General features: G+C 41.3%; 1 protein-coding gene across 1 annotated transcript in view; it reads right to left on the minus strand.

Moving 5' to 3' along the window:
• Positions 1-7,109: 7,109 nt before the first annotated feature.
• Positions 7,110-14,314, minus strand: part of EIF4E3 (eukaryotic translation initiation factor 4E family member 3) — a 123,004-nt gene continuing 115,799 nt past the window's right edge. Inside the window, exon 7 of the mRNA XM_086938916.1 lies at positions 7,110-9,357. Coding sequence (XP_086795042.1) covers positions 9,311-9,357 — 47 coding nt within the window. The 3' untranslated portion in view covers positions 7,110-9,310. The remainder of the gene's footprint in view (positions 9,358-14,314) is intronic.

Raw genomic sequence — 14,314 nt, forward strand, 5'->3', positions numbered from 1 at the left:
GAATAAAGATGTCTAAATAGTGCTTTACCAAGGAGCGTGTGTTCAAGTACATCACACGAACAGATGTCTCACTCCTTACAGGCCACACAGTGTACTTACAGCTGTCGGGAGTGCTAGCTGCCCTACGAGCAATGCCAGCAGAATTAATCTGCCTCACTGAACCAGGGGAGAGTGGCAAATGCGTGGTTTGTAGCTGTCTGAGGAGGTTTGCTGGATATGAGAAGAGTCGGCCAGCATCACTGGCCCCTGGGCCCAGCCTGGCGCGGACGGGCGCTGACGGGCTTGCCTTTGGCGCGCCCGCTGCGCTCCCTGTAAAGGGGGGCCATTTTGTAGTTGCTGGGGTGGGAGGGGCCGAGCACTAGACCGCTCGCCTGCTCCACACCCAAGATGGTGGACGCTAAGAGACCGAACCCCAGGCAGCACCTAATCGTCTGCGGTGAGGCTGAGGGAGCAGAGACTGAGTAACTGGTCAGGTAGAGACAGGTCAGTGCTGCACAAGAGTAACTAACATTATTACAGTGCCACCAGATTAAAAACAAATTGGGTGCAAAACGAAATGAAAAGTGCAGTTTTAAAACACACAAGCATACAATGAAATGAGAGCACACGAGTCCCGGCTTCCGCCTCAGAACAATCACTAGCACACTATCAATCACCGTATGGTTGTCTTTAATGGTGGGTAGAAATGACATTAGTTCCTCGAGTGTTTTTGACTCCTGTCCCTGGCTAATTGGTCTTGAGAACACATTTATAAGGGCTATAGAGGTCTTGGGCGAGAAGTGCAGGGGGACACACAGAATATTATTTCAAGATGTTTCTATCTGTTTTGCTGAACAGCCTAGGTGAACTCCCACCCATGTACTTAGTCCAACTGAGGGTCTCCCTTTTCCACCAGATATTACAGGAATATTGAAGAATGCAAAACCCGATTTCGAGACGTCCCCTCTTGCCCACGTCTCCTGGAACATGCACATCTCATGTTGGTCGATTAAATGGCCCCATTCGGGGTCATCTATCTTGTTGTTCAGACCTGCTACGTTCCAAGTTAAGACTTGCAGCCTTGGGCGATCAGCAGAGTTGGATTGATCGGCAACTGGGGGGGGGGGGGGGGGGGTGGATTGAAGGGGAGACCCGCAAAGCCCAGAGTCAGCTTTCGTGATGGTCCCGCTATTCGATAGAGGGGATTGGTTGCATGAGATGGTCATATTTAGGCCCTTATGGGTGTTTCCTGGGGAGCTGCTCATGCTCACACAGGTTTCTTCCCCTAACATCGTGCAGTGCCTGAGCTTCAAGTCAATCCCCTCCTTCTAGGCTGCTAAATCTGTTTGCTGTGGGAATATTAAAGATTGGTTGCCTGGGCCAGTGGTGATCCAAAGCAGCTATATTATAGCTATAGTTTTCGTGTCTCGGCCACACCCATAATGCTTTATATCGTGATGGACCCTCTCTGGGGGATAGAAATAACCCAGTAGGAGGGCTTGGATAGTACCAGTTTGTCTCCCATCCTCTATTTCAAATTTCTTGGAGAATGCAAGGACTTCTAAAATGTATCACTATACAGTCTCCTTGCTTGTCCTTAGGCCTCCATCCTAGCCATCCAACGCTGCGTGTAGTTAAGATCTCTCCTGCATCGTCGTACCTGAAGTGCCTATGATTGGCTAGCCATTGCATGCATTTTTGTTTTAGTTCTTGGTGTGATTTATGTTGGCCCCTTCGGAGCTCGGGGATACCTACAAGGATGAGAATATATGGAGTTGAAGCCGGTGGTAGGTTTATAAATGGGGGAGGGGGGGTTCTTTAGTGGCTTCTGTGAGTGTGGGAAAGTCTACCCATACCCATTGTTTATTCGGCTGCCATTGCCTGATGGGTTGTTGGAGTAAAGGGGTGGATTTACTCTGTTAGTGGTGGTGGTGAGGGGCCTCTCTCCATTGGCTCTAGTGGGGGCTGATGGTTGCTGTCTCTAGATTTGGTACTTGAGTAGCTGGGCAATCATTGTGTTTGGGGGCCGGAATGGCCCTTACGGTATTCACAGCGGCCTGGTCTTGTGTCAGGTCCTACATTCCCATCTACTACCACCCTGTTACTTGTCCAGTCATTAAGTAGTGAGGCCAGTTTGTCAACCTTTTCTACGAGTGATTTAAGTTCATCCTTGACTATGTCCCTTACTTGGATTTGCAGATCCACCACTAGCTTAGTGACCCACACTGGCTGTTTCAATGCTGTTTACTAGTCCTCCTGTCCCAGTGTTACTATTAACTATCTTCTCTCCCATGGCTTTCTTCCTTCTTGCCACTGTTTTTACTTGTATTTTAGGTCTCCCTTTTATAGTGGGCTGTACAAGAGATTCCACCCTGGTTTGATCAAAGTTAATGACAGGCTATTGGGGTTTGGGCCCTGGGTGTATCGTTTATCAAGACTCCTGAGGTTTGCGAGGAGTCTGAATCTCCCAGAGGGATTTCCAGGTTAGGGGTTAAGGATAACTGTCTGTCCGTTCGATTTCAGTAGCCACTGCTCCAAGAGCCTTTTTCAACATCCTATCTATAGAGGTCGATTTGGTGTTAGATTAAGGCAAAGGAGGGGCCTTTTGGTTCTTTTCTGTACACCCTCATTTACCCATTCTACTTTACTTGTGGCGATTACCTTTTGTACTATAGATGGTTTCATTTGGGCACTACTAATTAACTTGGAAACTCAGGGTAGAAGGAGAGTTAATTGGAGACAAGAAGTGCGAAAATCAAAGTACGTAGGAGCTCAGGCAAAGTACAGAGAGCAGATACAATATGCCAGATAATCTGCACAAAAACGTAAAAAACAATAGTGCAAGTGCAGGTGGGAACAGGCCCCAGTATGAATCTACATAGGGTTAGCAGGGCTAACAGATAAGAATGCCTATCATAAAAGGCTCTATCTGCAACCCGATCACAAGGGGCAATCAACGCTAAGGTCAACTTGGTTCAGATGCAGTTTAATGACCAATGTTGTGGTGGAAGTAAAGTCCATAGAAATACAGAGTAACTAAAAAGAATAGAATATGCAATCCAATACTTGGTCATTAACTCTAAGTAAATAATTAAAAGCACAAAACCTCATTTAACAGTTTCGTTCGTGCCACATTGGGGGAGGTTGCCTCCACTAATTAAGCAATCTGTACAAGTTAATGGCAGTGTTGACGAGATTCCAGTCCCCAGGGGAAATGACTACAGGAGCAAGAAATGGGGGAATGGAGATTAGGTCTCACCGCCTTGCCTTCCAGATGATTACAGTACCAGTTCCGTTGGCTAGGACTAGGTAGCTTGTGTCCCGATAAAGCAGCAAAGAGGGATGGCCCAGCCCAGCCTCTTGCAGTCGCTGACTGGCGCAGGCAGGCCTGCCCTTTGCCCGGGCTTCACCAGGGCACGACCTGCACCGCGGGGAGCGAGGCAGAACTTTAAGCACGATGGTGGTGCCTCCTTCTTGTGAGCGGCGGCAGGAGAAAGTGGCCGATGCACCCTGAGACTCGTGGTCCCACCAGGGTGAGGTGCGAGATGGCGAAGATGCGGGCAGAAGCAATCAGGGCTTCCAGGATGCGGTCAGACATGCCCCCCAAGTCAGCCCCAAACAAAGGATTCAAAAGTGCAGTAATTTCTGGGGATTCACGTGCACGGTGTACAACTGAATCCATGTGTGGAGCAACCTTAGTTCAAGAAACAAAAGAATCCCTTCTCAAACATTCTTGGGAAGTGCTCCTAAAACCTTGAACTCTGTTTAAACAGCCCCCTCCAACCATTCCCTGAGATACATACAAATCCCTCTCTTGAAACATTCAAAGTGAAGGCAAACATGTACTACTCCAATGATATAGTCCTCAAAAAATCTTGTATATATGTTGATTCTAAGTGTCTAATTTTATGTCTATTATGCTGCAAAGGGAAAACAGAATATTCCCTCTTTTGATGTCTAATTATACAGTTATAGTTGTGCTCCATTGCTATGATGTTGGCTCCTGAAAAGCACTTAAACACCCGTGAGTCTGGTATACACTATAAAAAACCCTGCAGATACAGTTAACAATACTACAGCCCCATAGTGCGAACATATGTTTCTTGTAGAATATCAACCAAACATGAAGCACAGAAGTTTAAAATGTCTCCAAATTTCCATAACATTATACCAGTCATGCTTTATATAACATTGTTTAAAAAGGAATATAGGGTATTAAAAGCCGGATATAACATACATGTGTTGCATACTATAAAATTATTTGCGTTTCTCATTGGTTTTCAGATGGATGATGCAATTTCCACAAATTCTGAAAGAAATCAGTCATGGTATGACGTTCCTGTGAGATACAAGTTGAATTAAATAGAGATACAAAACATTAATTTCCACCAGGTCGGTTACCTACATTACCATGTGTCACTGCTCGTGCAATTTAAGACCTGTCCTGTACTCAACAACCTTTATGTGGTAATTGCTAGAGCTAATGGGGCAGGATTAGCCAATCGAGGCCTAGCCCACCTCAGGTAAACGATCCGCACTTCAACTGCTTTGCCCACTTCTTACCATTGCAACCCTCATGTTGGCCAGCCATGTCAATACCCCATCTATTCAAAGGTTATCCTCTCAAATCTCTCCCCTTCCCCACCTTCTTCTTCCTTACATCCTCCTTACCCTACCTTTGTCCCGAACACTTCCTTTCTCACTAAAACCCCCTGCATTAGATTCTTTCTTCTGTAAATGTTGTCCCTTGACAAAAAAAAATTGCATGCATACATCCACGCAATATCTCCCCTTGCCAGCTTTTTTCCCTACCTATATTTTCCTTTTTGTTTGTCTCAACCTTAATTGTAAGTAAAATTGCCATGCTCTAATAACTGTGTAACCTTTGTAAAGCTGTAACATGCAGTTTATTGTCTGATACCCATGTACAGCGCTCTGATACCGCTGGGTCTAGCCAGCGCTAAATTAAACCTTTTAAATAAATAAATACATCTGCCTGGATGCCATCTCTGACATTAACCCACCTCAACAGCATTCAGACTGACGTGAACATCTACTTTGATAAACCATCTTCTCCAATAAAGATCATGTAGGGCCTTTCTAGAGGCTCTCAACTACTCACAACCTCTGTCTGGCTCTACACATAAAGATGGCCACACCATGGCAGCAACCCTCATATCGGTCTGGATTAATCACAGTAACGGGATAATCCCAATGATCTGGAGCAACCACCACGTCATCTCCTTTGTCACCCTCTTGCAATACCAACTGCTACAGCAACAGTCCTCAAGAAGTCCACCAACATAAAATGGAACAATTTCTTGGCACTCAACTTGCATTGGCAGGTAATCTCATCTCTCATCCAAATAACAAACAGAGCAGCTCTATTGTTAGACAGGCAGTGGTTTAATAGTTTTGTGGCCAGACAATCAAACAAAATTACATTGTCTCGACAAAGACTTAAAGAAGAAAAAATAAAAATCACGGCATTAAAAGCAATTTTAGCTCCTATTAAACATTCTTGGCTGTGATTGGCATGGGCACTATGATAGCCTGAAATACAGCCCACTTTTGGTACAAAAAGTACAGTATACCGTATGATTATCAAAGGTGCCCCCACAACATGGAATGGATACGCAAACGTGCAAAAGACTCACAAACTGCAGAATTTAAATGGAAATACCCTTTGTGTAAATATTTAACACAACTGCTACAACTCAACAGAATTTTCAGAAGAGACTTAAGTGGAGAGGTGGAGTTTATAAGTACAATTTAAAAAGGTTTTTTATAAGTAAATGCTATCAACATAGAAGGGTGTCAGTTTTAGGCATACTAAATTACTGCTTCTGCAGAAAGTACAGTAGGCTCTTGAGACGGGCTTGGCAATACCAATCTCCTTCCGCAGAGGTTAAATACCAACTATAAGCAGGAAGTGGATACTTCAAGACAGTAAATACTCTCATTTAGTATTTTCCATTTCAAGCACTGCCTTACCCGATAGGTAAACACTCTATTTCCTCCTTAAGGCACTGATAAACAACGGACATCTCTAACCTGGAAAACCCTTACATTCTCCCTCCTGCTCCCTCTTTAGCTGTGGGTAGTTTGCCTAAATTTAAATATACGGATCAGACTTATGACAGATCTGGCTGTTGAAACTGAATGGGTAGGCAGTCTGACTCTTGCCTCCACTAGTATCTATTGAATATTGCACTCTTCTTTAGAACTCAACCAGTCCCTGATTCCACTCTGTCAACCATCATACCAACTACTATCTTTTCAACCTCTTGTTCCTTCCTGTTGCCTTTTGCATCCAGTTTCTAACTTCCTTTACTCCTTACCTTTTGGCCAGATGCCTAATGCCATCTACACATAAAGAATGGTTTCTTTGTTCAGAGAATTATATTTATGGGAAGGAAACACCTCTTTTTCAATCAATCCTATTTTCTCTTGTTTCCTCTCTCATGTTCTTTTTTTCCATCTCTCCTGTCCGGTACCATCCTCAGAAATGGGACAGGACCCTATGATGACTTAAAGAGCTATATGAATAACCAACTCAAACATCGTAGTACTTTTTTTTCACAATAGAGCACAACAGGTTCTTTCATTTGCTCCCTCTCTGGACGCCTATTTCCTGGTAGCGAACAACTTTCTTGGTCTCTTGTCTTCTCTTTCTGTCTTGGTCTCTCCTGCTCATCATCCCCATTCTGACCGGTTACCAATGATGCTGCTGTGCAAAGAAATTATTCATAAGGGGCACTGTGGAGAAATATTCTGATTCTAGCGCCCTTTTCCCCATTATCTTTGACCCTTACCCTTACCACACAGACCTTTCACACTTCCATTTTTGGTAGTTCAGTTCAATTAATAGTATAATTTTGCTTTCTTAATGGGTGATTTGCAGATCTTCTTGAGTCTATGGAGAAGAGTTTGTCAAGCTGGCTATCGGAGTTCTTGCATTGAGCATTATAACGGAGTTTAAGAAAACAGAATGACAAATAATAATTCAGATTTCACATATGGTGTGATGGAATTTACTGAAATAGTGTACACAGCTTATAGGTGTTCAATGCACAAATGCTTTATTCAAAATACCTTAACTGGAACCGCAGAAACAATAAAGAAAACTGTTTTGGCATATATAGAATTTATTTAAATAAGACGTTCAAACTGAACACATTTCTAAACTAGTTTTACTCTTTATAACACACAAGGCACAAATCTGATAAAGATAAAAGTCAACCATATTCCATTGTAACATGACAGAAAACATTAGGTATGCTTGCATAAAATAAGATTTATATCTGTGATCTAGTTTTTAAGTAGTGATCATCCACAAAGGTTCAACTGATCCGGACATTTTGTGCATTTTCACTGAAACAGACCTGGCAAAGGCGGTCTGCAACACTTAAACCTCAGTAATGGATGGCTCTCCATTCCAAAATGTTTTCTTTCCAGAAATAACAAAACAGGAGTTTGTTTAAAACAGGGCCCTGAGTATTACTGAAGCAAAGCATTCTTCACAAAATACCTTTCATGATTGAAGTGAAAAGCACACTTGGTTAATGTTTAAATACAGCTGAAAATATAAACTATTTAAAAACGGACTCAATGTAAATGCTTGCCTTTCTGCTACAAATGAGTGGAAATCAGTGCAACCTCAATGTTTCCAAATGAAAGCACCAAAAGCCCTCTTTAGCATGTGATTTTGAGTAGAGAGGTTCCGGTTTTCAATTCAATTAAATAATCCGTGCAGGCTAGGGCTCCCAGAAACAAAACTATTCAGTCGGGTGCAAACATGAACAAGTGCTTCGCAGCATCTTTGAAAGGCAACTAAACCAATAATCTTTGGTACTAGAAGAATAAAACCTATGGACAGCTCCCAAAATAAGGACAAAATGCACTCAAAGTTTAACATTGTACACGTTCACAGTTCTACTGGAAATTTACTCAGACCCTTTCTGAAAGCAGCAGTGCTACCAAGATGCTCATCTTAAGTTTGGCAGCCCTAATAAAACAGGCACATAAATCTAATTTGCCAAAACGAAACCATGTTTAGATCCACTTCAACGAGGATCTGGCAATGCAGTTTTCCTGCTTCTAAACATACAAGACTATGAATTATCTGTGCATCCCCGACACACACCCTTACACTTTCTTCCTCAACAGAAACACCTTTCATAGAGTTCCACCCATGGTAGCAGCTCTTCCTTTAGCAGAGTCATTAACGCACGTCCCCCTCTTACTTCAAGTCCTACTTTGAAGTATAGGGAAGAGTAACTGGAAGAGGTGAGCTGAAAACTCAGAAAAGGCTTCAAAAAGTCACATTTACTGCAAGTTTCAGATTTTGGACCTATTCGCACATCTAGCCTTTTTTTTTTGGCCGCCTGACACAGTCTACTTATATTGGGTAGTTCTGCTGCTTGGACTTAAAATGACTCGCATTGCTTAAGGTGCTTTCAGATCTAAATACTGCGTATACAAAAAAAAAATAACTACAAAGGTACAGATAGGTGGTTTACTAAAAACATGTAGGAAAAAAGTAGGGAAATCATGATTGTGACGACATTTCAACTGAAATAGTTCACCAAATAAAATTGTCAAATACAGTGGCCAAAAAACGTAATGTGCTAAAGGAATAAAGTCCTCCAAGTCAAAAAGCATGAATGCTACGGGAGAAATGGCACAAGGAAGTCGCCCACTATTATTTTCCCCTGAAGTGAAATTGACCAATTTACAATCTTTAGCTTTACGTTAGTACCCGGCAATAATTTACAGTATGTGTGCTATTGTCAGTGCAATAAAAGATTAATTTAAAAAAATGCAGTGCATTTTTTTCCTTTACTGGGACCAAGGCAGTCACAGACAGCTTCTCCACATGATGGGAATGTTTAAAAAAAAATTTGAGTGTGTTTAACCAAACCATTACTTCTATATGTACAGCAAGTTTATAAAAAAGCAGCATTTCATGTTTGTGCATATTTGCATTTAGCTTTAAAGACAGTACAATTAACATAACATCTGGAAGGCTTATACCCGATTGAAACGTCATATACAAATGGACTAAAAGACATTGCAGCAACAAATAAATTGTCCAGATCATACAGAAAAGGGAAATTTGGAGGTCTAAAAAAATTGCTTTAGAAATATATATACAATATTTTTTACTTTGAGTACTAATTGCCCAAATATTTAATCAGAAGGTATTTAAAAAATATCTAAAAATGACAAGCATAGTGCTCCAGCTAAACGTCCATCAAGCAACCCTCCCTTCTGTGTAGAATTTGCTCAAGAAGATGGCAAAGTAAAGTTTATTCGTTGGAAGGTACAGTTAATGCCTTGAACGTCCACCTTCAAATGCATGGTGTTCTTCATGGGCTGCAAAAGACAAAACATTTCATAATGAAATTCAGTTTTTTCAAAGCAGAATACAAGGAACTCAAATTGTACATGGTTCCCTTTCAAATTAAACTTTCAATGAAACGACTGTAAGGTGGGACACACGTCATATCCAGCAATAATAGTCCTCCAAGATTAATCCTAGCTGTTGATCAGGGGTATCAAGCTTAGGTCCTGGAGAACTGAGTCAATGCTGTATTTTCCAGATAAATGGGCTCCATTTAGATTATCTGCAAGTACATTTACCTCATCTAAACACACCTGAAACAAACATCCAAGTAGCTCAAAGCTTAACCTTAATCACACCCCAATTTCCCCCACCGACAACCCACCACCTTTTAATGCCCTTGGCCACATGTGCACCAACACACAACTTAATATTTCATGTTGTGGAAATAAAATGTCAACTTAGTCTCATCACTGAAACCGGACTTGCCTTCACAATCCCTTACATCATCTTCCACTTAGGATACTGCATACAGCACAAAGAATAAGACATAAAAGCAGGCATCCACAAGTAGTCTAAATCCTGGACGTTCCAAGAACTCACAAACTTTAACTTCCTGCTGCTCATCACCTGAAAGGTTCCCTTACATGCAAAAGAACCCACACACCGGACCATTTACCAAACATTTAAACAATATCTTCCTCCGAGATTGAAAGTCTCTAGAACTTAATCAACCAAGAAAATAAAAGGTCTTCGACCTCCGTTGTACACTAATTATCACACACCACCCCTAAACTAACCCACATTACCAGAACCATTCATCAACATACTCCTTTTGCCTTATGTCATTACGTATTTGCAGCTCTGGCCCCTTTGTACTAAGACTACTTCACCACACTAAACTCCCTGTCACACTAACTTGCATTAACTAAAAACACCATTACTAAGAACCTTCAAAGACTCCCTTCGTTACGACCAAAAAACAGGGCATCATCCTGTAAACCACGATTCAACCAGCATGAACACTAAGAGATAAAACGTTACCATTAAAGTCAAAAGGATGCCCCATGCCTCCACAAAATAAATCCTCTCTGTACTTTGGTAAGTCAATGTCGCTAAATGCAAATGATTCTACACTGATTAGGACCAGGAAGGCGGTGAAAAGACTTAAATCAGTCTATTCTGCTGAAATCACCCAATTCACTCCAGTGAAAGTAACCTATTGCATGTGAACACATCCCAGAAGCCTCGAACGAAAGCATAGCAATTTTCACAGATATCAAACATCGTCATTCCTCTTCCAAACCCAGTCATTCCCAAGGCTACTGACTATTGCAAGGCCTTCAACCTAAACTTTACAGAGACTGACTAGACCAGATTAAATATTGGTAACACAAAAGGAGACAATAATAACACCTTCAAACTACTTTTAAAGGCAGACTTCCGCCCACAACACAACCTCTATTTTAAGACCACTACATACAAAGGCTATACCCGTGACAATGTCCTTCAACAGAGGGGAGCTTGCACCATTGCCCAATATAGTCAAAACAATCCTTCACATAGGTCAGGATAAATGTACCCAATCTCCTGTGCGGATATTGCATTCACTCAATTTTTTTAACTTCATTTTAACTGTCGACAGCACCAGATAAAATCAGTTTCAGGAACTTAAAACGGCATTAGGTCACTGTTCACTTTCACACAAACTAAAACGTGATGTTCCTGAATTGCACAACAGAATTGTGAAAGCCCAGGACAACTCACTCCTGGACTTCGGTGTCCACACTCAGTCTTCCCGGTGAAGTGCGTTCTACGCTCATGCTTAGTAAAATATATTCAATAACTAAGTTCCAGCTATAAGCCCTCCTCTTACCCGTTCTATAGATATTTAAAAATAGCACACAAACATACCTGCTCCATAATTTAACCACCTCTGGCAGACAAAGGACAAGGAGTTACAACACCACCATGCCTTAATTCAATAAAGACAAGAAACAGCCATATCAGCTTTGTCACACCATGCCCTGAAGATCTGGGGCGACAACCCTATCTCACTGAAACAGTTTATAAACTCATCACTTGTAGGAGCACTTATTAGTCACCGATTAACCGCATGCGCACTAGCGGTTTTCCCGCTGAGTGCTGAGATTTCAAAAATCCCGCGTTACGTGACAAGGTCAACTCGTCACACGCACAGCGCAGGTAACGCCCATGACGAGTTGACCTTGTCACACGCATCGAAGGGGTTAAGATCTACAAATCTCCACCAGACTCGAGATATACAATGAAGCCCTAACCACTCATTTGCAGTCTCCAAAATATTGGACATGATTAAAATATATTCCCATCCCATACTAATTTCAGGTCTTCCATGTAAAGTACATAGCTAGGTCATCTGTTTAGATTTGCATTCTATGACACCAATATACACTTAAACATAACAACCTATCGGAAACGTTCATCAGTTCAAACTACATTTTTAAAATGCCCGACACTGAACCCAGATAGTTCCTTCATCATTGCAGCAATATACTAAGTCGCAGGATAATAATGAACATTTCTGGAAGTTATGATAGACATTTCCGTACACTTGCAGACCTTCGTGCCATCAAGTTGTGGGTAGTAAAAAAGGATTACGTTAAAAACAATCCAAGTCAAGTTGACAATGCCCAGTAAACGTAGCATAACATCCTGGACTCAAAAACATTGTTTAATTTACTAATCCATCTTCAGACTTAGTCGGTCCATTAATTGAGTACTTTGCACCAAATAGTTGTGCAGTCCATGGCCCCGGACTAGGAATGATTAAAACACACTTCTTTGTGATGATTAAAAAGCAGAATGTAGAATCAATACAAAACAGCAGAGCCATTCACTCACTGCAATTATCGATACCAAAGCAATTGAGAAAAACAAATTAAAAACATCACATTTCCCTTGAAAAACGGACCCTTCAAAGTGAGGAAACCAAAGCAGCGTCTCAAAGCCACCAACAAATGGTTCAACACTGAGCTAGGAAAACTGAAAAGGCAGTTTAATGGAGTTTAAAGAGCTGCTGCAAAACATCACTGAGAAGAATAAGGCACTGTGTTTGAGGCTCAGAAAGAAAGAGCCAAAGCCTACATACCTGAATATCTACTTTGGTATTCAAGTCAATGAAAAAGAATCTGTGATTATAAGCACTAGTCATCACCTTATCCCCTTCACACACGTTCTGCTGTAAACCTTAATACGTTAAAAAGCAGTTGTGGATAAATAAGTTATTTGATATTTAAGCCTCTAATATACCAGTATCGTCTTGCCGCCACTTACATAAGTAACTATTCCCAGTGCTAGCCACTGAAGAAGGTAATCAACTCTTTCCCCTCCATTGGGCTTTTGGGCTACAGTATTCCATTGTGGAAAAAAGCGTCAACAAGACCTTTTGTATACCTGTTGGGTGTCTAAATTCAATGATTTTTAAGCAATCTGTTTATTGATTTTTTAGTTATGAAAACACCATCGCTCAGCACACTGAGTAAATTGTAATTCTACACACAGTTTCAAATCTAATTTCAATGATGAATTTTCAGACAAACACCTAGAACTACAAAAAATCTTGAATAAATTCACCTGCCCAAATGTTGTTGCACCTGTAGCGCAGAGGTAGGGTGCTCACGGCATAGTGGTACTTATTTGATAAACACATGTCCAGACATCAAATCTGATTCTCCTTTCGCTGCTTCGAGTACAGAGACTGGTTATTAAAGAAGGTCTCTGCCTCCTCCTCAGTGCTACCTCTTTTCACCACTATTTTGTAAAAAACGCTAAAAGAAGCTGCATCAGTGAAGCAGAACAAATAAGGTAGTATTATCAGAGGTGGCCTAGCAGGTGTGTGGTGTAGTTCCTAGATTCCCAATAGGCTCTGCGCATTGGAATAATATATCCTATAGATTTGACGTAGGACTTATGTCTACTAGGTCTCTATCGAATATATTAAACTTAATTGTGAGTGCCAGCTAGCTCAGAGGTCACTAGAAACTTTCTCGAATGAACAAGAAGGGATTAGTTTCTGATAACCGCATAAACATGACAACTTTGTTTCCCCAAGATAAAACTGATCTTCAGAGTCGTGGAAAAAATAGATAGATATTTTACTCATTCGTGCATGATTCGTTTTTACCAGAGGTGCAGAGAAATAGAGAGACGGGTGTTTTCAATAAAAAGTATTTATTGAACAGTCATCTTTCTCATGCAGAAGAAATGAACTGCTACAATCGTAATACTGGCTGTAAGGTATAATGCGTACAGCAAGAAGAGTATTATAAAATAATACTGTAAAAGCATGGTATGATTTCTAAGCCATAAAATACATACATGAATAAATGAAGACTAAAAGTACTCAACTGGTGCTTCTAAAATACGCCTACCCCGATTTACCTAACCTAAGTCTAGTACGACGGAAGTAGTAAGTGTGGTGTAGCATAAGTTTAGTATTCTTTTGCCAAGAATTTATCCAAGATTTCTCTTAGGGTCTAGTCAGCTCCGTACCTTGGTTTAGAATGAAGGAGGTCAGTCTCAGGACTCTATTTCCCAACACCCTGCAAGGGGAGCTTGGAAACACTGGAGCTGGATTTCTCGGCAAGAGAAAAGACAGTGTCTCTTTCAGTGCGTCTGCAGGAGGGTCAGCTTCATTCGGGACTTGCTGCAGCAGGATGCGTCGGGCAAGTAAAGAGTCGAACTGCTCCAAACCACTGTGTGTTTGCTAGGGCAGGCGTGGGCATATTTATACCATGAAGGTGCAGAGTTTGACGTAAAGGTGGACATAATAATGTCATCAAAGTGTCTGTTCTTTGAAAACTCCACCAGTTTTCCAAGAAATCGTTGTGGATTTTCGGAACTAGTGGAAGTAGCCATGCCGTATTTGGACTGCATGGGCTATGTCTAAATATGGTTCTGATTGATTTTTATGCCTATATAAGGATATGGTGATTTATACCTATATAA

The sequence above is a fragment of the Lissotriton vulgaris genome, chromosome 9 (assembly GCF_964263255.1).
Source record: "Lissotriton vulgaris chromosome 9, aLisVul1.2, whole genome shotgun sequence".
Classification (NCBI taxonomy): Eukaryota; Metazoa; Chordata; class Amphibia; order Caudata; family Salamandridae; genus Lissotriton; species Lissotriton vulgaris.